At 44.5% G+C, this 26,271-nt stretch overlaps 1 protein-coding gene across 2 annotated transcripts; it reads right to left on the bottom strand.

Annotated features, from left to right (window-relative positions):
* TEF (TEF transcription factor, PAR bZIP family member) lies at positions 1 to 22,607 on the bottom strand. 2 transcript variants are annotated; one of them, XM_051784255.1, is made up of 5 exons: positions 22,283 to 22,607; positions 11,636 to 11,962; positions 9,931 to 10,151; positions 9,079 to 9,290; positions 1 to 7,161 (listed from the first exon to the last, which is right to left on the bottom strand). In XM_051784255.1, exons 1-5 carry the CDS (start codon positions 22,383 to 22,385, stop codon positions 7,140 to 7,142), a joined length of 885 nt encoding a protein of 294 aa, XP_051640215.1. In that variant the 5' UTR covers positions 22,386 to 22,607; the 3' UTR covers positions 1 to 7,139. The 2 variants fall into 2 exon arrangements, with proteins under 2 accessions (XP_051640215.1, XP_051640216.1); XM_051784256.1 differs by lacking the exon at positions 22,283 to 22,607 and adding an exon at positions 17,532 to 17,831.
* Between the last annotated feature and the right edge of the window lie 3,664 nt (positions 22,608 to 26,271).

Raw genomic sequence — 26,271 nt, forward strand, 5'->3', positions numbered from 1 at the left:
TAGTGGAATATACATTTTATTTCTTAAAAAGGAAGGGTACTAACAGAATTTAATACAGTCAAAATTTTACATTTTAAACAAAAGCTTTTCTTTTTCTTAAAAACCAGTTACGAGCAGAGAGGTGAGAGGATTTAAACTACTCACAAAATCGAAGCTGAAGACTTTGAGAATTCAAATCTGTGGTTTATACATTTAAAAAAGTGTAATAAATGGAAATATAAAATAATACCAACTCTGTAATAGTGAAATGCCCTTTCCTCATTAGATTGCTGTTTAAGCACCTTTATTTTCACCCATCAGCTGCCAGGAGTGTTTAGGTTTATGTACAAAATAAGCAGTTTGGGACAGAAGATTCATATATAAATTAAAACCATTTATGGCAATACAGTTTTACCCAGCTGCTTTACAAGCTTTATTATCTCTTTCACTTCTATAGAATCTTTCAGTCATGATGATCTCAAATGCACTTGATGGACTGCTTCAAAAAGCAGCTACAAGAATTTTATAGACAACCTCAAGGAGTAGACATCCAAGAGATTAAACAACTTAACACGCAGTAAAACTATGATCAGACTTATATCTTATATAAATACTGTGCAGATTTATCATCCATCCCACTGAATGAATGGGACAGATCAGTGTCACATCTGAAGACAAAAAAATACTTTTATCCAAGAGGCAACAGAATTTCAGGCCAAATATAGCAGATAGGAGTTCCCTCAAACTATTTAGTTAAAAAATGTATGTCTGAAAAAGCTTTACAGGAACAGAGTTTTCAGAATAACTTGCACATATGATTAGCTATTTCATAGCTATTTTACAGCCTAGAGACATTGAGAGGGGAGGGAAAAAAATAGAAGAAATTAAAAAGACCTACCATTGTCTCTGTCCACTACAAAAGATGTAGCTTTGTCTTTTATGGAACACTGCAGACACAGCTGTTACCAGAGAGGAGACTGCCCCAGTACAGCATTAAAGACCAAGAGGTTATATTATGACTGGAGAAAGTGTCATCACAGGCTAATCTCTTTACATGAAGGCTGATGGATCAATCTCACCTACACCTCAAAACCCAAGTGTTCATATTTCCTAGCTGACTGCTCATGATTCTCACTCCACTGTTTTGGTTTTTTTTTCCTTTTAACACAAGATAGAAAAGGTCATGAAAGCTGATTAAAGTTCCAGCTGTGCAGCATCCAGTGAACATGTACTCAGCAAAACCACAAGTCATTAATCACCTTCTCTCTCTCTCCACACCACAGGAAACCTGTGTCATCTATGTACACAATGGAAGTAATAAAGATGTAGACTATCTAGGTCACAAATGAGCTTCAGTAACAGTCACTCACTGTTTCACTGCTACTTGCTGCAGTCTGGCTGAAGGGTGGAGACAGATCTCTTTGAGTCAAAACAGAGAATAGTTAAAAAAAACACACCCAACAAAAAACACCCAGCTTTAGTTTTCCTCAATCACTAAGCTTTACAAATAATTTAATATTGCCACTTTCCAAATGCTACTCACGAACAAATCAACTGTCCAGCTAACAGGATGGGAAGAGTACAATTATGAATGTAATCCGTGACTACTGTTAAAGAAAGACTGGAAGAGAATCAATTCCCTCAAAAATCTCAGTTTCTCTGCTTAAGTAGCTCATTGCTGTTATTATTATTAAAACATTTTTTTTTTGCTGATAGAAAGCATCACAACTAGACTAGAATTCCACAACATCAATCTTTGTTTTGATTTCTGTAGTTCTCTAGGAAAAAAATAATCCCAAATCAAGCTACATAAAGCATTAACAATATTCAGATATTACAATGGAAGCACTTATTTATTACTTCAGAGAACAGATTAGTTTTAAAAGTGTATTTACATGTTCTAAGTTATACAAAATACAGTATTCCAATAATCATGTTAATCACCATATTTCAGACAACTTCACATAAAAGTGCGGAGGATGCATCCATCCATGATCCTGGCCAGTAGCAAGTGGTCACCCGCAGCATGACAGATGACACCCGCTATTGTGCCCCCTTGGGAAAACAAATCCCACCATGCCTTCTCACTGAGACATAGCTGCAGGTCTAAGAAAACATTCAGGCAGGTACACGAGCAAAGTTTGTTGAGACCCACAGACCAAAATCACATGCCTTAATTTACTAGACGTATGTGAAGTACATTTTTAATTTTTTTACAGATGTTGTACAGCAAAGGGCTTCTGCTCATGCCTTAGTTAGGAAAATGAAGTAACAAGGGTTTTGGCTATGTAACAGGCACCCAAGTAACACTTAATATCAACAGCCCTATAACTACAACTGACAGTGTGTTAAGGACACAATTCTGCAGCTGACTGCCTGGGCAGAGCTTCACATTCAGGAACAGATCCTGTGAAGTCCACATGGTTCTCTACAGATACAGGGCTCATCCCGTGCAGAAATGGTAGCAGAATTGAGGCCTTAAAAGATCGGGGCCTCAGATAGTTATTTCCTCATGACACAGCACTACCAGTTCGCATTCGCAGGTCAAGTCCCAGTGCAGCAGCGCACTCAGTTGAAGCAACAGCTATTTTTTCCATGCCTTTCTGCAGTAACTCTCCTCCCTATCTGTACATTCCCTTCACTTTCTTCTGGACTGTGGAAGTGAGACCAAGAAAAGGAGATTCCCAAGACCTAAACAAGTACTTATCTTCAGTATCATGCTAAACTGATGGGATCCAAATTGGCCTAAAATTGTAAACAGCAAGGTGTCAGTTTTAGCAATCTCACTCAGGTCAGACTCTTGCATTACTCTCCTCTTCCCTCCTTGCCAAGTATCTGTAACTCTCTCTACATGTATTTTCCTCAAAGGATTCCTTTTTCCCTGTAGGTGTCTGAACTTTAAGAAGTTTGCATTCCAAAAGTGACTCACTAGGGTGAGTCTATCAAACTAACTGCAGACTATCAAACTAACAAATTACATCTGTATGACAAATCTGTATCATCATGAATTAAATAACTGTAATTTCTCAATTAGCATTATGTTAGCATCTCCACAGAAGTTTCGATAAGCCTATTCTTTCTACCTTTCTCCCAGTCTTTAACTGTGAGTTTACCTATCTTCACCATGTTACAGTGGCAGATAAAAAGAGCAGAGTAATTATCAGAACATCTAGAAAGCCAGTCAAGAGTATTGTAGTGCTGCAAAGGCAAAACACTAGCACTAATAAATGATTTTGCTCTTTATGGATTAGATGTATGTTGCCAAAAATATAAGATTTATGCACTAAGACAAATCTGCATTTCTCATCTTGTGCTTAGCAGCTAAAACTGTACAGGAGAACAAAAGCCTGTCTGGATTTTACAAAGGTCCGAGATACCTCCTCTCTCACTAAAAATGAAAACTCCTGATCAGAAGGAACAGAGCCTTTTTATGCTCGGGGGCTTACAAGACTGAAGCAGCAATACTCTCTCCTGTGCAGGTCCATTATTTCAGCTATCTACAAAAAATAGTTTTTTCCACACAAGTGGTTTTATTACAGTATTCCCAAAGCTGCTGACCTTCCACTGTACATCCCAACTTGAAATTAATTTGGTAGAATTTAGTAGCAGTCCTGCAAATAATGCTGAAAGTGATTTATACAGTTAGAACACCTTGGGCTTTCAAACAGCACAGCAAGGAAACGGAGAATTGCCAGAAAAGACATAAAATGTTACTAGAAGAATTGCAAAAAAGCCTCTTAAAAAAAAACCAAACCAAAACCACTTTTTCTCCCAACACAAGTTTATAGTACACTATCAAAACTATGACTAACTATGTAGATGAACAAGTGACAGGACCAGTTTACCAACATTACATCTGCAATCTGAGATACATCCACCTGATCCCAGCACAGAATGCTCCACAGTAAAGCAAAGACACTCATGACTCCAGCACTTGCTAAAACTTCACAATAACCACGTGAGAGTAAAGACTTTTTCCTGTGGGAGTTAATGAGATCTTTGTTACTAGCTTCAGTGGGAGCAGATCTTGGCAACAGGTGAAAGATTAAGCTTCTAGGGAATTTTTAGATATAAAACCACATTATTATAAGGAGATATAACTATGTGGAGATTAGAAAATCATTTATGAAAGCAATACTGTATTAAATGTTGTGCATCATTTATTCATAGCCTGTTTCTTCTGTAGAGTAAGATAACACTCATTGTCGACTAATCTAATCACAGTTTATATATTTTCAAAGTTAGTACTGTGAAATGGCCATGTGATGTCAATCCACATCCCAATGAAAGTCAAAAACTGCTCTTTCCTGGCAATCCCCGCAGTGATGCTGAAAGGTACACACTCCCTTTATTTTCTCCCCTTGGAGATGGTCCCTTTATGGCTGGAATAGGGTAGGCTGACATCAGGCACACTTATGGTCTCTACAGAGCATATTCCAAGGCTAGAGAACTTCAGACTCTAACAGTGTCAATTCAGCACTTTTTAATGTTCAAATTGAGCCAAAAGAGTATTGGTCTTCTTATGACCACTATGAAAACATACCCAAGTTATCACACACAGATAGGATTGTCATCAGAGTCAAAGAAACAAGATGATATAGGTAATTGTTCTGAGAGGAGCAGAGAGCTCTGAAGCAGTAAACTTCCTGAGACTGCAAAAACAGAGGAAGGAATTCAGCATTGCACAGTATCTTTTGTCTGGCAATATCTGCACTCCTTTAAATAGTTACTACCTTCTCATCTACCTTTAAAGATGCTGCTTCTCAACACAAAAATAAAATTAAAAAAAAATAAATTCTCCAGCTATAGAAGTTGAGCCGCACTCACTCTAAAGTGCGATTTTCCAGTTTTGCAACCCATAGACACATGAATCACAGGTTGTGCAAATCTGCACTGTCCTACAGGGAAGCACAAGAGTTTGCTAACAGTCTTCTCTGAGACAAAGATCTAATGAACATTCACTGTTGGTTTCCATTGTGTAAGCTTTTAATATAACAGAAATAAAACAATAGAATTGCACATACTAATCTCACTGACTGAATATTTTGCTGTTAAAATGCCATGACATACTGCAAAATCAGATCCTGTACACAATATGTAAGTATTTAAAAGATATTCCTAAGCACAGTAAGATCCAAATGAAGGACTAGCAACTCCTTGCCCAGTTACAATACCCTTTAGCTTTACAATTTAAACAGGAAGCATGACTTTCAAGAACAGCCAAAACTAACTGAAAATTTAGAAATTATGAATGCAAAAAGTTGCTACATTTACGTGCTGTCAGGGTTGTTTGTTTTGTTGCTGGTTTGTTTGTTTGTTTTTGATCCATGGTTTGGCCTTTATCACCAAAATAAAACAAAAACCAGTACATACCAAAAATATCAGTCCAAACCAGCAATACTTGATACAGGTAGAGATATATGCTGACACTTCAGCAATATGGAACTAGGCTATTAATTTATTTCGTAAGAATATCCCAAGGTTATCTCAGATCTTTAGAATCCAAAAATTATAATAAAATCACTTACTAAGTATACTTTGGTAAAAACATTTGCTTGACTTCAGAACATGGTCCATTAAAAATGATAGGTCAATAACTATATATGCTCTTTACAAAGGTTATGCTGTCAAAAACTGGTTATGAATCCTGGCTTTTGAAATTTTTATCTTTTTTTTTTTTAAATTAAGTTTACAACAGCTGCTTCTTCTCACATTTTTCTCTTTGCCTTTCTGCTCTGAAATTAGTGGTGGAATCTCTTAACATAAAGTCAAAACAATTGTTCGACATGATAGTGCTGAGCTATGCTGGTAACTAGTCATGCCTCATAATTTTGGCACTTGTGCTTCTGAAAGCTTTCAAAATTATTTTTCTTGAGGTGTGTGCTATTTATCAATCCCCAAGCATCAATACTCTCCTGTCTTACAAGCCTCATTTTGGCTAAAGCATGGTCCTGTACTTCTTTCCTAGAAATTAAGAACTCTTTTTCTTACCACACACTTTTCTTCCCACTTCTTTAGATTTTAAGTTTCCTCAATATAAGAGCAGATTCTTGTTATGCTGATGAAACTCTTACAACGGAACTTCCACCTACTTCCTCCATCTTCTACACACAATAAACATCCCCACAATCTGTCCAAGCTTTCATCTACCCTCCCACACCAGCACACGGGTTGATACTTAAGATGCCTGTTGTAACTCTGGGAGATCACTGGCTGTCTTACTTTTATAAAACAGATGAAGAAAGTACTCTTTCACCGCCGCAGTTCTCCTGCAGTCAAGAGACAGAAAACTGTAATTTGGCAGCTAACAGCCATTGTTTTGCTGGAGCTAATGCTCCTTTGGTAGTCTAAACTGCCAAAAGTCTCGGGGATCAGCAGCTCAGAATAGCACCTTTTCCATGATTGCTAAATCGTTAACAGAAGAATAGATCCTGTTTCAGCAAGATACCATAAAAGGAAGTGATCCTCATAAACAAAATAAAGGAAAAGGCAGGTTACAGCAGTGTAGCTGTGGAGCAGAAGAGCAACCACATTTACTATTACATGGGCCATCTCAGTGTGGCACACTGTGCCTTGTTTCAATACATCTGCTGTACTTTTCTGCACTGAAGTCTCACATCACAGGCTGCTGTTTTCCTGGTGTCTTTAGTTCTACACTCACAGTACTCCACAATATGCTACACTGTACCCACTGTACCAGAAGTGAGCTGCAGTATTAAATAAAATTCATTCTACTGCAGGGAAAAGAGTCTTAAAACATAGCAGTTCTTTATATATAACAGACATTTTCATTTAAAACTCCCTCTTTTCTTCCACTCGAGTGCTGAAGTGAAGAGTCACTATTCACACAGGCTGTCACGGACTTTGAGATGTGAACTTTGAGTGTCTTGACAAAACCCCAATAGGTAAGCTTATTGTAGTTCATAGTTACAGTGAGAAAGACAGATAAGAAAGTCATATACAGAATTAAGGAGACTTTGCACTTTTCATCATGCCCAGCCCTGGGTAGTCAGATGGGGTACTTGCAGGCAAGGAGGCAGGCAGGGTCATCGTCAGTTGTTTGTGTTGGGACACCTCACAGATTTCACTGCTCACTCTGAAGACTGGCGATTCATGTGTGCTTTTTAGTTTCTTTGTTTTTAAAAGTCTTTAAAGTTGCATCACTCGGAATCAGATAAGTCACTTTAAACAAAGCAAAGCATTAAGTGTGACAATTTATTTATAACATACTTCCCACCATCACCACCACAAACCACCCTGTGAAAGAAAAACCCCTGCTGAAAGGGTGACAATTTTTAGTATGTTTGAAAGAAATTAGACCAACAAACACTGCATCGAGAGCCACTCTAGTCAAATTAAGAGCATAACAGGGGGAGATAGTTCAAAGCATACATTAAGTGTTCTCAATTAGCCTGCTTCTCCACTTCCTTAAGAAGTCAACACACAGTTGGTCTAAACTCATACCAATTTCCACATGATGTTTAAAAGACAAGCTGGGCAAGAAGTCTTTAGTATAGAAAATAAACCCCAATGCTTTTTAAATATACTTTTCAGATTTCAATAGAGGAACTGCAAACTAGCCTCAACATTATCTATCCCACATTTATTCCTTAATATAAATATCCCAGGAAGTATAGCCTAAGAGTTCTGACACAGCCACTATCTTAAGACAGCTTCTCTTGTTAAGAGGACTTCTAGAGATATACTTCTGGTAAAGCTTCTGGTTCTTGCAGTTGTAGGTCATGTAGAAGGTCCCAACATCACACACAACATATTTTTTTTTTCTTCTAACACCACATACTGTTGAAGCAGTGCTTGGTGCTGAGAATGGATTACTTCCAAGAGGGCAAGCCTTGTGTGCTAATTTTCTATCAGGAAACATGCTGGAGAGAGAACCAGCAAGCATGGAAAGACCAGATATGCTGCTACACAGGAGAGATAGGGAGGCAAACTGTTCGTGTTTACAGTGGGTGTAGCTTATCCCATAGAGTGTTCAGGAGGCAAAGGACCAAAACTCTTTCTCAATCTCTTGCACAACAGGTAAGGTGCAGTAAAGTAACAGTGGCTCGTTTGCTTCTTAAAAAAAGCCTCTTCTTCCAAAGCATAAGGTACTGGCCTTTTTTTAACAGATGGGACTCAAGGTTCAGCCTAATGAGCCAGACCTCTCTTTCTAAATCTCCCTTACTTCTCAGTTAAGTGCAACATGCTGTTTTATCAGCAATTCAAGAGGGAAGTTCCTCTAAGGAAAAAAGGAGGAGTAGTGGTAGAAATACAGCCCAAAACCCACAGCAAATTATTTTGTCCATATTTGTAAAGCAAGTGATTCACTACTGTTCTTTCTCCTTGGTTTCTGCAAGTTATCTAGGATTAGAACCTACCAAGACATTTGAACAGTATTTTAGTCAGAACTGCACTGACTCTGTTCTGCATAACACTCATGAATTAACCTTGCAATACTTCTGTTTTTACAAGAGATTGAATATTTTTCTGTCTCCCTGTCCTAAAGGTCTCCCTATTCCTCTTCAACAGGAACAGAGTTCTATACAACAGGTGCTTTCTAGTGCCTCTGAATGGGAGAGGAAACGATTTCATGATGCTGCCCTGCAACATCTACTTATACCCTAAAATTGTGTTTTACACTTTTGGGGGGGGGTGGAATGGAGAAGAGAAAAGAATAAGAGTTTGAAAATTAAAAAAAAAAAAAAAAAAAGAAGTGAGAAGAGTCTCCCAAGCTCTTTCTCCACTTAAAATGAAGATTAGAACAGATAGCAAAAACCCTGTCCAGTCAGGAGGGATCCACATTTATTCCTCCAGACAGGTGAATCTGTTCTATTGTATGACATCAGAAAATGCTCTGTTGTTGTTAAAAACAAAGTTGTAAATATGGACACACAGATTTTGGGCAACGCAATGATCAGGAAAGGTCCTGAACAAGTTGTGCCAACAGAAACAGGGGTTTTTTGTGTTTTGTTGGGGTTTTTTAATAGATGTAAAATGGCAAAGCCTCCATAAACTTTATTTCTGGGAGTCTCTACGGAAGGCAGAGAAGTTTAAGAGGCTAAAACAAGGAGCCCTAACAAGGAAAAGGGGTGTGCTTACAAGGGTCCGTATCTGGTCTCGTATTTAGAAACAATGTTCTTGCATCGTCCCACTTCCTTGCGCAGCTCTGCAACCTCCGTCCTCAGGGCTGTGTTTTCTTTCTCAAGAAAGGCTGCCCGAATGGTGATCTGATTCTCCTTTAATCGCCGAGCATCACGGGAGCGCTTGGCTGCCACGTTGTTCTTCTTTCGTCTTGTCCAATATTTTTCATCCTGTAATTAAAAAAAAGATGCCAAACTGACAACTGTATCAGAGACACCTCTTTATTGTATAATGACAATCATACTGATTGCTATACTGAGGAATCTCCTTCATAGGTTTGCAGGACTCTGACATCAAAATGGAAGCAATGCAGTACTGTAAGATTTAATCCTTACACGAGTCTTGTTTTAGGATAAACCAAGTGCACTGCTAGAACTAAGGAGACTAGGAGACTTGGGTACTAAAAAGTTGTCCAACTGAAATGCTCCCTTTACTTAGTTTCAATTCAGGAATGAACTTCCACAGAAAACAACCTGTTCTGTTGTCTAGGTTGCTTAAATCCTGATCAGACATAATGCTAGGCAAATACAGACAATGGCCTTCAAAAGTGCAAGTGATGAGGATTTGACTTGATAGTTCTTCTAATTTCTGTTTATAGCATGATCAGTTGTTCCTGGCCGGTAATTATCTCATGATACCAAAACCTGCAAAACAGCAAGCACAGCAGTTGGCTTGCCAATTCTATTCTTGGCAGTGCTTCTGCCCAATCATATAGGTATACTGCATTAGCTGTGTACATCAAAGTGTTTGCACAGAAAGTTGGAAACTTTTATCAAGGCCTAGAGAAGTCTGCAGCAATAAATCTGTTACCTTTTGCTCATCTGGGACAAAAACTTTCTTGGCTTTTTTAATCATAGGTTGTGGTTTCAGGTCCTCTTCAGTAAACTTGTGTTTGCGAGGATTGAAGAGCTCACCACCAGGCACACTGGACAGCACTAAATCAGCAGGGTCAGGGTTAAAATTCACCTCAACTTCTACGCAGTCAGGATCGATGGGGCTGGGAGTATTTCTCTCATTTTGTGGTGGGGACTCTGGCAACAACAGGAGAAGTTACAATACATTCAGCAGGTTGAAAAGAATCAACTAAGAAGCCAACTTATGTGTCTATTTATTGTCCTGTTGTGAGCAACTATAATTAATAGTATCATTTGGTACTTCCCTGAGGTGTGCTTGGTGCTGTACTGCTGCTGGTACAGAGGAAGGGTTCACAGTCCAGTCTGTAACATAACTCTAGGAACATATGCCAGACTAACAGACATGAGTAGACAGATGCAGTACAGGAGTTAATACTTCCTTGGCAAAAATTACATGCTTTTTTGCACAGTTAAGAAGCACCTCCAATGGCAGTAAGAAGGGAGAAACTTGTACCAGCCTGAATTTTGTACCACAGAAATCCCTACAGAAACAAGCCTGGTCAGAGACTCCAGTCCCTGGGACCTTGGAAGGTCAGACAACTATATTTCCAAAGAAATGACTAAATAAAGGAGGGTTTGTTACAAATGTAACAGTATTCTGCTTCTTTACCATATAGCAACAAATGTACCAATAGACTGTCTGACACTGATAATGTTTGTATGAACTTTACCATATTAGTCTATTGTTTAGAAACTTCATATACATGAATTGTAAATGTCAGTGCAATTTGCAGGAGTGATCAATAAATAAGTTTTTTCATATACCACCTAGAAAAAAGCCACACTCTATGACTTATGGAAGGAGCTCCACATTGTATCTCTCACAGATTTACAGAAGAGGCCCAGAGCAAAATGCTTTCTGTAAAGCCTGCTCATAAAATAGTATCATGAAAATTTAGAGGCTATCATGTTTAAACTCCAAATCTAGGGCAAACTGAGCTGCTGAATTCCTTAATAGACAAGATCTCCATATTACAAATGTAGAGTGAAAGTTTCCTAGTACCATTTAAGTACAATTCTGTTTCTGTGTTCCCCCATTCCCACTTCAAAGCACCACAGCACATCAAATTGCATCATTAAAACATCTTTTCCAAGTGTCTGTTCTCACACTTCACAGGCTACCACAAAAAAATTGCTTCACTGTTTTTCTACTTAATATCGTTATTTGAGGTACATTAAGTTCGTGTAAGTTCACCCAGGCAGACCAAGGCAGCACACATGACTTGTGACAAGCTGTCAAATCTGTTGTAAAATAACCTGAGAAAATATTTTCTCATCATGTCCGGCTTCTCACTAGATTAGCAACACCAAGAAATCAAATACTTTATGTTGCTGTTTCAGTTCTTCTAATTTCAAAAGAGAAACAAGAGTGCACACTGACAGACACTCATTTTTCACAGGAGCAGGAGAGAGAAGAAGAGAAGAGGCAGCATCTTCATGAATTGACACAGGGACTAAGGCTCTACATTGAACATGTTTGTGCTACTTAACCTGCCCCACCTAACACTGACAGGCTGGCATGTCTCCTCTTTGATCTGAAGAGGCACCTTTTAGTATGAGAACAACAGAAGTCCCTCGGAGCCCCGTACTGTTCCATCTACCTGTGCTGGAGGCTGCTTCAGATTGCTGGTAAACTGCAGTGGAGGAGGATGATGCAGGAGAACCAGTGGAAGCACTGGCAGACTCCTTTCCTTCCAGCTCAGCCACAGGCAAGAGTGGATTCTGGTTCAAATCCAGGTGAGTAGGGCTGGAAGGAATTCCATTCTCCAGCAGGAACTCATCCAGATCCATGTACTCCAGGTGGAAAGACTCGCCATCGTAAGGAATAGTTTTGTCCCAAATAGGTGGCATAAGGGAAGCCGAGACTGCCATAGTGCTGGCAGCTGCTGCCTCATCTTCTTCAAGCTTTATTTTCTCCTTCTCTTTATCTGAAAGATACAAGTAGGTCACTGTACAAGCTGAAACACAGGAGAGACTCAAGGTTTAAGAGTCTAACAAAATCTACATGAAAGGAAATTCAGAAAGCTAATAGTTCTGGCTCATGACATTATCTGGAAAAATCAGCCGTTGAAAAGCAACATTGATGCATTCACATGTAACTCCGTATGGAAGGCTCTAACCCCCTGTGATGGCTGGACCACAGACATTTGGGCAACCTTGAAAACCAGCATCTTTGCTGTGATGTAGTACTGCATGGAGCTTATTAACCAGTCGCTGCAAAATAGACGGTTTTTCACATACCCATCTCAGAAGACAACAAAAAAGGATTATATGGGAAGCCATTAAGAAAATTCCGAGGAAGCAGAGTAGCTTATTCTAGGCAAAAAGAAGGAAGGTACAGAACAATAATTTAAATACAAATATGAAAGGAATATGGGTTTTCAGATTACATTTTAAAATCAGTCAAAAGGTCCACAGGACACCAGAGACCTGGATGTCTATTGTTTAGCATTTTAGAAGCATTTCTCTCTGAAATGACTCAGCATGTCCACACAAAGCAATAGCTCCAAGTGCTGCTCACTATAGATAGCTCAGAGTACCTACATACAATTTTCACTCTTTGGGGAGCTGTCTAATAAGGAATACTCCCACATCCCACCCCCAAGTCACAAGAGACTGATGAATTTTTCTCCATTTACTCTGCAACAGTGCACATATTACAGAAAAAAGGCTGTTTCTATGTTCCCCATAGCTACTGAATCTTAACAATTGTCTGGGACAGAATCCAAGCAGAAAACTCAAGTTATGGAATAATTACATAATTTAAGAGATAAAAATAAGCTGGCAGAAAAAAAATAATTTAAAAATCCAAGTCATTTTCCTGATCCAGTTCTCCATGCAGTCATGCAGTTCTATCAGCACTGAAGAAGGCATTGCAGAAGCAGTGCTAGTGCTGCCAGCACTGAGCCAGCGCTGCCGTCAAAAGGAACGGTCACCAGTCGTGCCCTAACCAACTGCAAATTGGGTATTACCATGGAAGCCGACAAATATTCAGTTCAATGAAACGGGGACTCCAAGGACTTGCCCTGGACTAGTCTGGATCTCCAGCATTCACAGAGGTTATCCCAATAAAATGCACCAATTTTTGGCATTAGGGTTTTCTAGACAACATGCTAAAGGAGTATTTTTCTGTATCGGGGGTGGAAGTGGGGGTGAAACTCTGCTATAAATCAGAAAAGCCTATTTATATAAAACCTATTCTGATAGAAGTGGCATTCCTTCCGCTGTTGCCTTAGCTGGTGTGGAACTGAGACTGAAAGAGCTTTTTATGGCTTAAAGAACAGCGCTGCCATACAAAGTAAATTATCCACCATACTCTGAATATTTTATACAAAAGAAGATACTGATTTTAAACTAAGCAGTTCAGAAAGTATTCAACAGCCACCGACTTGAGTCTAAGAGCAAGTACTTAAAGGACATGTTAAATTCAGACCAGTGGCTCCTGGACCTAAGCTTTGTTAACATCACCTTGCAGCTTTTGGCCTTCCCCTTGCTACTTCACACTGCTGCCTCTGAACTGCGATCTCTCAGCTCCTATTCCTGCTATAAAGTCTTTTTTTGCAGGGAGTTTTGCGACTTTCCTACCTTTTGCTTGGGCGAAGCAAACATGCAGGTTAACAGTCATAATGCAAATAACCATAATGTTTCTAAACAGCTCCTACTTGAAGCTAGCAAAGAAATAGCACCTAATCCACATATAAGGATGATTTCACTTACTAATGAAGCACACCCCACCAAATTGGAACCAGCATTTTACCAGTGAATCAGAGGTTGTGTATTTCTCCAAGGTTTGCATAGTGCCCAGCACAACCAAACTCAGATTTACACTGGAGGTTGTGGATGATATCATAGTAAACATATCACCAAAACAAATGCAAATGACAATAATTTATTCTTTGCAAGTAACTATTTTTTAATTAACATGATTAAAAACTTGCAAATGTCTGTCAAAATGTCAACCAAAAAAAAAAAATTCTTCACTCTTGAAAACAGTAATATACCATTACAAGTTTTAAGATAAGCCAGGAGTGCTTTTGTTTTGCAACATCTAATACAACACCTCCAAGCGAGGAGAAAAGAAACATTAAATGATTAGTAGACCGAATATAAGGCTAATTATTAATATTTTTCAGAAGGAAGATGCTAAAGGACTACACTAGTGAAATATGTGGCTCTTCTCAGATCTTTAAATGCCTTTTAGATGTGCACGATCATCCTGCTGTCCTTCAGTAACCTGGAAAAATTGTGGTTCCTCCAACTTCCTCTTGTGATTGTCTCTGGCTCCCACCAAATTAGAGTTTTCCTTCCCATGAGAAAATTTTGTGTCCTTTTGCTGAGTTGACAACCGGCAAATACTGGGTCCCCAGTGCCGTCTTTGTTTATCTGTGCTGTTTCTCTCTCTCTCCTCCCTCACTTCTAACAATATCGGAAGCAAAACATCAGAAGGAAACACACATATTGGGTGCCCACCTATTTCAAACATTATACATCAAATGATAAAACCTTCATATGATCAGTTTTGCATTGGCGTTTTCCCACTGGCTTTCTTTCAATTCATTTAATTTTTATTTCTGCCGCACAACATCTTGTTTGGGTGCACAGTATCTAATGAAATGCTAATTAACTTCTTGCATCTTGAGGGGGACATTTCTGCCTGCCTCAGCACAGGGGCCTGAAACATTAATTCTCTTAAGATATTTATAGTGTAAACAGGTATTACCTGACAGTAGAGCTGCAGTATCCTAAGAGGCTCCATTTGCAGCGATTCAAGGTCACCCTGATAAATCTGGACTGTACTTCTGCAGCCGATGGCTCATGTCTGATTTAGCCCCCTCATTCTGCTACTGTGACCTATTAACTGGGCTGTACATCTGCTGTTAATAGGGAGCACACCAGTTTATGCTCAGTAATTTAAGTAGACCATTCCAGTTACTGAACTGTTGGAAATACTGCTGTTTTAGCCAAAAGCAGCAGCCTGAAAAGAGCTTTATTCCGCATCCTAGTTTTTCCTCAAAAACAAAAAACTAACCAAACCGAAAACCAACCAAAAGATTTTGGCCACAGCTGTCAAGAGCTACAGCCACAAATAGAATAAACACTTATTTGATAAACTTCACCTTGCTCATCAAAAAATACTGTCAAATTATACAGAAAACACTATACAGACTATGGCTGATTGCTCCATAAATCTTTAGTCCCACTTGTGAGGATGGAACAAGACAGGTTGTGGGGTTCCAAATCCCTGATGCCCATTACTGTGATGTTTGTTGAGGCATTACTCCTGCCACAGCAGTGCAACTGGTGATTAAGGCATCCTTTGGAGAGTATGCAGCAGCTCGTTATTAATATAAGAGACCTACGCTCCTGCTCCAGAATATTAATTCTCTTCCCTTAACCCACAGGACTTTTTTTTAAAATAAAAATATTATTTTTATTTAATTAATTCCTACGACATACATGACAACAGCCCCCAGCAAGGCTGGTCAGCTATACCGGGTATATGGCAGGGCATTCAAGGGGATGGCATTCTGCTAGAACTGGCTGACCTCCCTCCTCTGTTGCTCAGGATTAGAAAGCCTGCTTGCTTACTGGGTAGTCAAATTACCCAGGGCAGTTGGAAAACCCACAGGTAGCTTGTGGAGACCATAAATGGACACCGCAGCTAGTTGATACTATTTCTCACAGAGTAACACAGAAAACTGTATTTTTGTCAACAGGCATTCCAGACGAAAGGCACAAGGTCTTTTCTCAGAAAGCTTGCTGAAACTGCAACACTGGATTAAGTGAATTAAGTGAACATTTTGACTGTGTCTCTATACTGTTAATGGAACAGAAAATAAACAAGAATCCTCTGAAGTCAGTTGAATCACAAGTCTACTGACAAGCCTTTTGTAAAATTAGGAGTAACTACCTGCTGACAGCAAAGGTATTCTTTCTTTTGTCTTGCAAATATGCAAACAAGAAAAGCATCAGAGACAAAAATAAACAGAAAGCAACAAGTTCCAAAGTGTGAAGTGAAACAGAACAAGGTGAACTAAGGAAATCTATGGAGAATTTAAAAGAATGAGAACCTGAACTTTATCACACCATGAATGGAGAGGGGTAATCAAAATGCAATGGACTCTCTAGTAAGGTTTAGAGGCTCAAGCTGAACACCTTCCCGAGCTGGAATGGGGTCATCTAGTGAAAGTATCAAATGTTTCTAATTTTAGAAAAAGGCACTACCTCAAAATCATATTCATTTCAGAATTTCACATCTCCATAGGCCAGATCATGTGATTCTGGGCGCAAAAAGCACTCCAAGACAAAGTCACCATATCCCTGTCAGCCACCATCACTGTTTCTATTCGTGAACTTAAATTGTTCCTGCTGGCACTATTGCCTTTAAAAAGGACTGGGTGCAGAAATATCCTAAGAAATCCTGTAATTTTGTAGATTCAAGATTCTGGGTACTGCAGCATCCTGCACCAAAGCAACATAACTAAAACCTTTACCACAAGTAGACCTTTTTTTAACAGAAAGAAGAAAAAAAATACTCACCAGAATCACAAAATGGATACATTTACAGGGTACCACGCAATAATAGATATATAACATAACTAGGATCCTCACTGGGAACAATCTTGCCAACCTACGCTGTGGTCTACCCTGGATATTCTCTGCAGTTCCAAAAAATGATTCTCAACATCAAAATTCTTAAGTGTAAGGACTTACTTTATTATACACCAGTACAGTAGGCACTATAGCAGTGCAGATAATCCTGAGCCTTTCCTCGAAATGAAACTGATACTCAGAAAGGCAAAAATACTGTCGGGTGAAGAAAAAAATCCCGAAGTGTGCCATCGGCAGCGAAGACTACAAGCACCAGCCCTGCTATTTACACAGCTGCCGCCTGCACATCCAGTGGGAGAGCGGCAGCTCCAGCCACGCAGGGCTGCATGTGAGGCAGCCAGTCATACCCTCCTGGATTATCACCCAACCTAATCTGAGGGGATCTGCTGTTTACGCGTCTCATCGGGCAACTTCTCAGCAATTAAGGTCAAGCAAGACTCGAAACCTTCCCACCGCTGCTCCCAACTGCGCGTCTACCGGCGAAGGAGGCTCCAGGCAGCCCAGAGACCGAGCCCAGCATGTCACGTCCCGGCCCCTGCCCACTCCCCCCTCCCGCAGCGCCCGACTTTGCCCAGCGCAGGCACCCACACGCTCCCGAGGGCCGCCGGCCCGGGAGGCGGGAGCGATCCCGTGCTGCCGGCACTTGGCACGGCCGCGCGGGGGGCGGGGGAGGGAGGGACGGGGCGGAGGGAAGGGGCCCGGCGTGCGGCCTCTCCCGCGGGTACTCCCCCCGCGGCCAGTCCCGCCGTGACCCGGCGGGTCCCGCCCTCCGGGCCGCGGGGCGGGAAGGTGGCGGTGGGGAAAGGGAATGGGGGGGGTGGGGGTTGGTGTACGATGGGGGGCGCCGCGCGCCCCCGCGGCCCCCGCGCGCGGCCCCGCGCTCACCCAGGCGCGCCTCCCGCGGTGGGTTCTCCATCAGCTTCTTCAGCACCAGCGGGAACGCGCCCGCCAGGCCCCGCCGCTCCTGCTGCGCGGCGGCCCCCGCGCTCCCCCCGGCTGCAGTGGGCTCCGGTCCTCCCGCCGTCGCCGCCGCCTCCTGGTGCGCGGCGCGGCCGGGCATACTCCCCGCGGGCGAGCGGGCGGGCGGGCTGTCAGTGGTCACCGGCGGTGCGGAGCTGCGGCAGCGGCTCCCGGGACGCGGCGGCGGCGGCGGCGGCGGGGAGCGCGAACCAAACGACGCAGGCGCGGCCGACTGACGCCCGGCGCGTGCTTCAGTATTCATGAGCGCCGGGGCCCCGCCCCGCCCCGGCCCCTTCGCGCGCGCCGATTGGCCCGTGTATGCCGAAGGGGGCGGCCCCGCGCGCGCAGGCCCCGCCCTCTCTGCTCCGCCTCCCCCGCAGCCGGCGCGGGCACGCGCCCCCCGCCCGACGGGGCACGTGCAGGGGCGTGGCCTCCGGAGGGCTCATTAGCATGCGGAGCCCCGCCCCCCTCACCTCCTCCCGCGGGCGTTGCGTCACCGCCAGGAGGGCGGGAGGGGGAGGGAGCGCGCGTGTGGGCGGTAGAGGAGGAGTGGCGCCCTCCTGCAGCGAGCGCGCGCCCGCCGCGCGCCTCCTGCGGCTGCGCGCGCGTGCCCACCCCCGCCCGTGCCCCGTGCCGGGCGGCAGCTGAGGGGGCCGTGGCCGCGCGGGGGCCCGTGAGGGCGGCACCGGCTGCAACACCCTTCCTCGTCCTGCCCCGGCCCCAGCGCTCCAGCCGGACCTTGAATATCCTCGCTTAGGATCCCGAGATCACCTTTCCCGCGTGCCCTGGATTTAATCTCCCTCCGTCCCGCACGGTGCTCACAGCGGCGTGCCCTGTATAACATGGGCAGGGAGAAGGGCTTCGCTGCGGTGCTGTCACGGCCGGGCTTCTGGGGAAAGGGCCGTCCCTCCCAAGCTGTCATGATGGCAAGCAATCCTTGCTCCATCAGCACGGATGCCGTGCTGAGATTTAAGCCTCTGAGCACACAAAGGGAGCGAATGATGCCAAGTCCGTTCCCGAGAGCACAGACGGGCACCCAGGAACGTCTCCCACAGAATGAATTCGCTCGCAGAGTGGCAGATGCCTGAGCCTCCTGTCAGCAGGCGCTGCCTCTCGCCTCGGCAGGACGGGCCGCAGCGAACCCGCCGCCCAGCGCCGTGAGCCGGGAAAGGGGAGGGTGCCCTCCCCCGGGATCGGCCCCTCTGCACCCAGCAGAGCCGAGGGAGCCAGAGCGGAGGGATCCGCACAAGTGCCAACAGAAAAGAGATACCCTCCTGTCAGGTAGTCGCTTGGACATCGGCTTGGCTCAGCTTCCCATTCACAAGCCTCAGACATTTCGTTTTGGTGGCAGGGCACGATTTGCCCTGACCCTCGCTAATAAACGATGGTCTTTGTGACAAAGAAAAAAAAATCAGGTCTGAACTCCTCCCCACACGCCCCAGGGAAAGGAATGGATTTGAAATCACATGGGCTACGTGTTTTCCTCCATTCTCTTCCTGCAATCACGACCAGGAGACATCTCCATCCAACCTGGGCAGACAGGGAGCTGCCCTGCCCTCCGGGTGCTTCTCTAGCTTAGACTGGGAGGCTGAATCTGCTGCCTCCAACTCCCGACGCAACTCCTGCACACAGGCTGCCCGATGGTAAGCTTGGATAGGGCCATCTTGTTAATATAGGCTGGAACAGCACAGGTTAATGCATCGTTTATCAAGGCTGATAAATCCAGCTGCAAGAAGCAGGCAGAGCAGGTCATGCTCTGCTGCTCAGCGTGCTCCAGGGCTGCTGCATGCCCTCCACGGACTCCCTCTGCCTTGCCAAGCTCAGCTGGCAGGAGAAAAAGGCACATGTGTGAAAGGGAGATACCACTTCACGCAGGGCAATGAGACACAGATGTTGGAAGACCACACACAGCAGAGGCAGCACACACAGCTCGGCAAGGGGCAGTGAGCTAACAGCGATGCTTTTGCCTGGGAGACATCTACCGACAGGTGGTAGATAAAGAACACAGCATAGTGAGGCCAGGAAGGAGCAGCTTCTAGGAACAAGGCAAGGGGATACAGCCAAAGCAGGGAAGGCTGCAGGCTTCCCATTCAGTTATGGCTCTCGTGGTCACTTTGTTCCATTGTCAACACTGGTGGCCCCCGGGGGTGATGCCTCGGTACTGTACAACACTCCTTCAAGGAACAGGGTCTGCACATCCTCCCTGCAGAGCTCAATGGAAACTGCTTTGCTGGGTAATGTCCGTAAGAATGGAGGTTATTAAAACCACTCAGCAGCTTTTACTCCAGGGCTTTTCTGTTTAGATCAACCATATTCTTCTTCCAGCACATTTCCACCCGCACTCCACTGTGCTAAGGTTTGCTCTGCACCACCACTGAGCTGTGACTCTGCTTTGAGAGGGTTTAGCCTGGACAGTGTTAGCTGCTCGGCCTGAAGACGGGAGGGAGGGAGTATCTGGGGAGCATTCCTGTGGGTTCCCTCTCACATCACTCTGTTCCAGCATTAGCTCTGCCCTGCCAGCTAGGAGAGAGACTGCCTTGAGAGCTTTTCCTCGCCTCTGGGGATTAGGGGTTCTAGCAATTGCCAGCAGAAAGTGGGCATTGCACCATGAGCTGTACCTTCTTGGTTAAGGTGGGATCTGCCTGGGATTTTTACATTTGCTTTCACTCTGCGGCTGAGAAGGAAGAGAAGAGGACAATGAGGTGTGAGGAGAGGAATGCAGCAGCCTTGGCTGTTACTGCTGGGAGTCTTGTCAGGGCCAGATGATGCAGAACAGCCCAGTTCCGGTGCAGCAGGGAGGCAAGCAACAAGCAGCCCAGTGCTAGGGTGGGGTGGGGGGCATAGGGTGGGGGGACCTGCCCCACTGGGAGGTTTGAATAGCAGAACACATTTCAGACAGAGGCCTGAGAGCCAGCAAATTCAGATGAGTGGTGTGTAAGTGTGGAGATACAGGAGAATCTGAACTGAGCTCTGTGGGAAGAGGGCCAGGATGGGAATGCTGGCCTGCAGAGGGAGGCAGCATAATAAGGACAATTCTGAGGATTACAGGAGGTGATGCTGAGAGGCAGGGTGGTCCCAGGGTGGAGGAAGAATGCTGCCACAAAACAGCATCCTCAGCTGTCAAATAAGTCACACTGATTTAAGACTAAATTATTCTCCCTCCAAATCATTGATCTCCCTTCTACTCCCTACTCCAAACAGATAGGTCTTGCCAGCGCTCCTCCCTTGGATTAATTCAATCCACTTGGCGGTGGAGAGCAGAGATCTCAAAAAAGCAGCCAAACTTAGCTTAGCCACAGCAAGGCTCGGCACCACGTGAGCCTCCCTTGGCCCTTCTGCCTCCTCCCAGCCAGGTTTGCTTTCTGCCTGATTATCAGTGAGCTTGGAAAAACATGCTCTGGTCCCCACAAACAGTGGGACTTCATACGGTGTGATATATAAATACACCTCTTATCAGGCAGTCTCAGCAAAGGAGAGAGACTGCTCACAGGTGACAGCAGCAGAGGAATGTGACAAAGTGAGCCCCTTAGGGGGTATGGCAGCTCCCCTTGCCCTACTTCCCTTTCCCACAGGGAGCTGTATGTGTGCCACAGAGATTGCTGTATTACCACAGGTGTAGGCAGCTGCTCTTCCTGCCGTGAACACTTTACTGTTGCAGCAGCTGCCTTTTCTCCCATTGACTCTGGAGCAAAAGCAGGGTCCCTCTCCACACTGTGTGTCTGGCTTTTCTGCTCCTGGGTCATGCTGTGCTTCAAGACTGCAGAGCTACTTGTGTGTTCTGGTAGCAACTCCCTACAGAAGAGTGAGCTCTGTGCATGTTTGTTTCTGTGAGTTCAACTCACTCATGCCTAGACATAAGCTTGTTGAGCCGAGGTGTTCCCACACACCTCCCCAGCGCTCAGCAGTGAACATGAAAACACAACAACCAAAAAGCAGCTTGCCAAGGGCATGTGGCATCCTATCCCAAACCAGAGAGTACTCAAGTTGCGTGATGGGCTCTTGGAGCATGCCCAGCAATTGAGAAGTGGTCAGTCCAGCACAAGCAAAGTGTTCAGCACAGCAGAAGCCCAAACTAAATAATCTCCTGGGTCTTTTCCAGTTGTTTTCTGGGATGCTGCAGAAAGAGTGGGAAAGCCTAGGAGTACAGAAATGCTCTTGCAAAGAAAATGCAAGATTTACGGTGTTCCCTACGTCAGCTTTCCACTGATAAACAACGGCAGCATCAAAGTTTGCACAGAGTCAGCCTGCCCCACACAGCCTGGCTCTCTGGACAGTCTGCATCTGGGAAGAAGCAGTGTCTGGAGGCTCAGTGGTTATTAACTACGGGACAACATGAATGGCAATTCTGCTATATGAGCATGAAGATTTGTGCCCAAGCCTTTACTGTGCACAAATCTTTGAGGGTTTCCAAGAAATAGCTGAGCAGAGAGATTAAAAGGATCAGGAGCTCAGCACTCTTTACTGATTTTGTAATCAATCCATTGCAGCCGTTTTTTCCTCCTAGCTGCATAACATGCTCGGTGCCAGAACTCCCTGTCTGATTTGGACACTTTGGGAAACACACCCTTGAAGGGCTCGCAGCATACAAGATCTTCTGCCCCCTTCTTGCCTTGCAACTCAAAATGGGGAAGGAGAAATCAAAACAGAAATCCCAGCATATATTTCCTTAATCCTACCTGTCATCTTGTTGGTCCAGGGTAAAGAATACTCCAGTAGGGACTTCAGGACTTCCGGAAAGTCCAGGGCAGTGGGGCCCCCAGGGTTGTTGCAGCTTGACATGTCCTGTCCTGAGGCTGTGCCAGCAGGGCTAAGGGAGAGCCAGGTGCCTGGACGCCAATGCTACACTCCACTTGCCTGGGTGTTGCAAGAAGGGCTCAGAGGCACCCGGAGCAGGTTTGCCAAACTACTCCGGCTGCGAAAAAACAAGGAGGAAGGGAAGCAGCCTGGTAGAGATGCAGTTTGCCCGGCTGTCTTCACCTCCCCCTCTCCCACTCTGAAGTGGCCAATTGTGGAAATAGCTTGCAGCCTTGCAGGGCTGGGCCGGGCGGCTGGCCAGCGCGGTTTTACAGGGCCTCTCCCAGCCAATCCGGCAGCGAAGAACTGGGCCAGTTATCTAACTTTGCAAAGGCAGCACCCTTTTCCTTCGCAAGGTGTTATAACAAATATACACGTTGGAGGCAGGGGGAAAAGCAAGTGCACTCTGTCGGGGGTACACACGTCGGCTGCAAGCGCAACAGCAAAGGGATCCTCTGACGGGCTCTCGGGAGGCACTGAGGAGCTCCAAGCTGCGCAGGCTGCCACGGGGAGATACACATGCTGTCTGCATCTGCATGCTAACTTTTTAGCTCTCTGAGATACAAATAGTGACATTATTTTTATGTGATGCAACACTTAATGTGTGTCCCTCTTAAGTCAACATTTATAACAGCACAAGACATCTTTTTTATTGTGTGCATCATCCCCAAAATGCAGGATTTTTCCTCTTAAGTGGCACAGAATTTTATCAAAAAGCCAACAGCCTCCTCTCAGAGCAGTGATGTACAGCAAGAGAGTTCATGAACCATGCAAATACCCTGATAACAGCTGGTTAAGTAAGATCTTGAGCACACAAAGCCCCTCCTCTCCTGTTAGGGAAGTTTTTAGCATGGAGGGAAGGACCGGAGACAGGAGGATAAAGGTCTGATCCTCTTTATCAGAATCTGGCCTGGGAAGTAGCATCTTAGACATGCTGTGGTCTCCTCTTTTGCTGGGTGTGATTTTACAACAGAAGTGCTTTTATTTCTCAGTTTGCTCCTGTCCATTTTGCCAGGCTCAGCCTTACAGCACCAGTGTGAATCAATAGGAACCAGGTATTCCTACACTGGTCTGTGAGCCCCAGATATCAGTGACAGCCTAGCAAAACCATGCATGGCTGTCAGCATGGAAGTGGACTGAGTGAAGTCATTAGGACTTTCCTCGTGCCTAAAGTGAAGCACTTCACTGGCCCAGCATTTAGAGTGCTAAAAGGTGATGGGAGGGGATAGCATGGTGTTTGGTCCCAAAAGGAAATGCATTTTATTTAACTTAATAGAAACCAAAAAGAAAGAATTACCTAACAAGGTTCGGTGGTTGAAAATGTCAGTGAAGCTGAAAGGGAAAGGAGAAACCTTGTGATCTAGATCCCAATATAATCAGTCTCAGAAATCACACAATAGATGCTTTAGTAGACTTTGTAATTGCGGAACTATCTCTTGTGATTTCCCTTGTGGTTTGCTCCCTCCATTTCCCAGAGAGAACGTAAGAAAGCAGCCAGTCATAACCATTGATGGTGAAGCCATTCAGGGAAAACAGTCCCATACTAACCCTAGGCTGTTTGGTGTTCATTCAGCCAAGCCAGCAGACAGACCCTGCAGATGGTCAGTGCATTCTGGCTTCTGCATCTCTCCTTCCTGGAGCACAGCCTACCAGTCAGGAGGTCCATGTCCTTTCCTGCAAACTTCCAGTCCAAACTTGCTGGTCAAAGCAAGTGGAGTGCAGTCATCCAATCCTGCCAAGCATCACTAATGTTTGGGACAGCTACTAGTTGTGCTTCTCATCACAGGATGACAGGGGAAAATGACTAAGAACACGGTAGCTATCCAATGCCAGGTGCAGCTGGACCTTCTGGTTTTGTCCCAGGCTCAGACTTGTTCTGAAAGCTGAACAAACATCTGACCATGTGTCTGGAGGGACCAAAGGACTTCACAGCAGCTGCTGCAGCAATTGACTTGCATTTGTGGCTTCAGAAAATGAAGAAGTTAATTCAGACAAAATTCATAGAATCATAGAATAGTTTGGGTTGGAATGGACCTTAAAAATCATCTAAATTGTCACTTAGCATTTTGAATTATTAGCCTGCAATGGAGATCTCTAAGTTTTTGTCTGGAGATCTGAGACTGTATATTTCATCTCATGTTTGACATGTCCACAAAGTCTGCTACCAACACTGTATGTCCTTCTTGATTCAGAATCCTTGAACGATGAGCTCCTGTCCACAAGAAGAGCTTGGGTAACATCATTAGCCAGACACATCAACACTACCCTGTCTTGAACCCCCAGGGATTCATAAACCATGTTATGGAGTAGAGCCATATCAGTGGGGAATGTCTGTCTGCCTCTGCATCCCCACCACAGAGAGCAGAGCACTTGAGCTGCTTTAGCAAATAAAATTGAAATGTTGGCTCCGGAAAGCTGCAGGCATGGCCACAGATTGCATCTCTTGTGCTGGCTGCACTGTTATCAGATCATATGGTTATTTATTGGTATTGTGGTTTGATGTTAGTGGAGGTGTTGGCAGCTCTGCTCTGTCACTCAGAAGCCCAGTCGGCCCAAAGCAGCACATTTCCCCACAGACTCAACCAGCCATAGTCACCTTATACTGGCCCTAAGTGGGTAGCACGCAGAAGGGGACACCTAACATGATGGAAAAGGCCCAACGCCAGGAACACCAATTTAAATGGCAGAAGCCAATGTCCTCTTCTTCAATGTCTTTTCTGTAGGTCTCCTGGTGCACTACCCACACCGTCCAGCAGTGTGAGCCGCTAGGTTTTCCTGAGGAGTGTGTTCAGCAGTCCTGAGGGGAGGAGTGTGGGTCCTTCAACATTTGCCTTGGTCCATGCTCTCCTCCTTCTCGCTCCAAAGAGTTATGCTTTTTTAAGCAACAAATTCTTCTACCTTGCTTCCCCCTGATCCCTTTGCCTTTCTGTAGTGCTCAGATACTTCTGTTGACACCAGAGTATGTAAACACCTCTTTTAAAACCTCTAATTCTACTCCTGTCTCCAGTGGGGTCTCTCTACAGAGGCTTTCTATCAGGCCCAAAGAGCACAGGGAACCACAGAGCACCACTGCTTAGGTGTTATGAGTAGGTACAGCCTTCCTTGCAGTTTGAGACCCTGGAGAATCATTTCAGACATTCAGACCTCTGATACAGCCCTGTTCATTACAAAGATCTGGCTGAGGGGGTTCTCTGTGCATCTCTCCAGGTTGCCATCTTTCCCTCAGCCCCAGGAGTACTCCCTCAACTCCTTCACCGGACCACTTCCACAGTGCTTCTGTAGCTGCCTTTCCACTGTTTCCCTTCCTGCCAGAGGCTTGCAGCCATCCTCAGAAGCAAAACAAGAGCCCGTGGCACACCTGGGTGCCTCCTCAGTCAGAAACTCCAGCAGATTGATGCTGTGGGTCTTGGCCATGTTGGTGGCACCTTACTGTACATCAGTTTCTGAGGCCACCATTACCAAAGGGAACTTAGTTGTTTCTCACGCATATGTGAAAGCACAGCTGGTGGGGAACTCACCAGCAGCACTGACATTTGACCAAAGAAAGGCATTATTGGTCATTATTACTAATTGCTGTTATCTCAGCTTCCTCCATAAGGTGAAAGCTTGGCTAGATAATCTAGTGGTATGTGTCCTCTTAGAAAATAAAAATAATTTCTGTCTGATTTTCTAAGGACACAAATCTTACACAACAGTATTATGTGTCCATCCATCCATCCATCCATCCATCCATCCATCCATCCACCCCTCCCTCCACAGAGCAAAGGGATTCTATTTGAAAAATAAGCCAGTTGAATTAATGCCTCCCCAGAGAGAAAACCTGCTGTTATGTGTTCTGTTTGATCTGGGGCACATACCTTGGCAGTGAAAC

This window comes from Manacus candei, unplaced genomic scaffold (genome assembly GCF_025592945.1).
Source record: "Manacus candei isolate 608988 ecotype Guabito, Panama unplaced genomic scaffold, ASM2559294v1 h1tg000018l, whole genome shotgun sequence".
In the NCBI taxonomy this organism is placed as follows: domain Eukaryota; kingdom Metazoa; phylum Chordata; class Aves; order Passeriformes; family Pipridae; genus Manacus; species Manacus candei.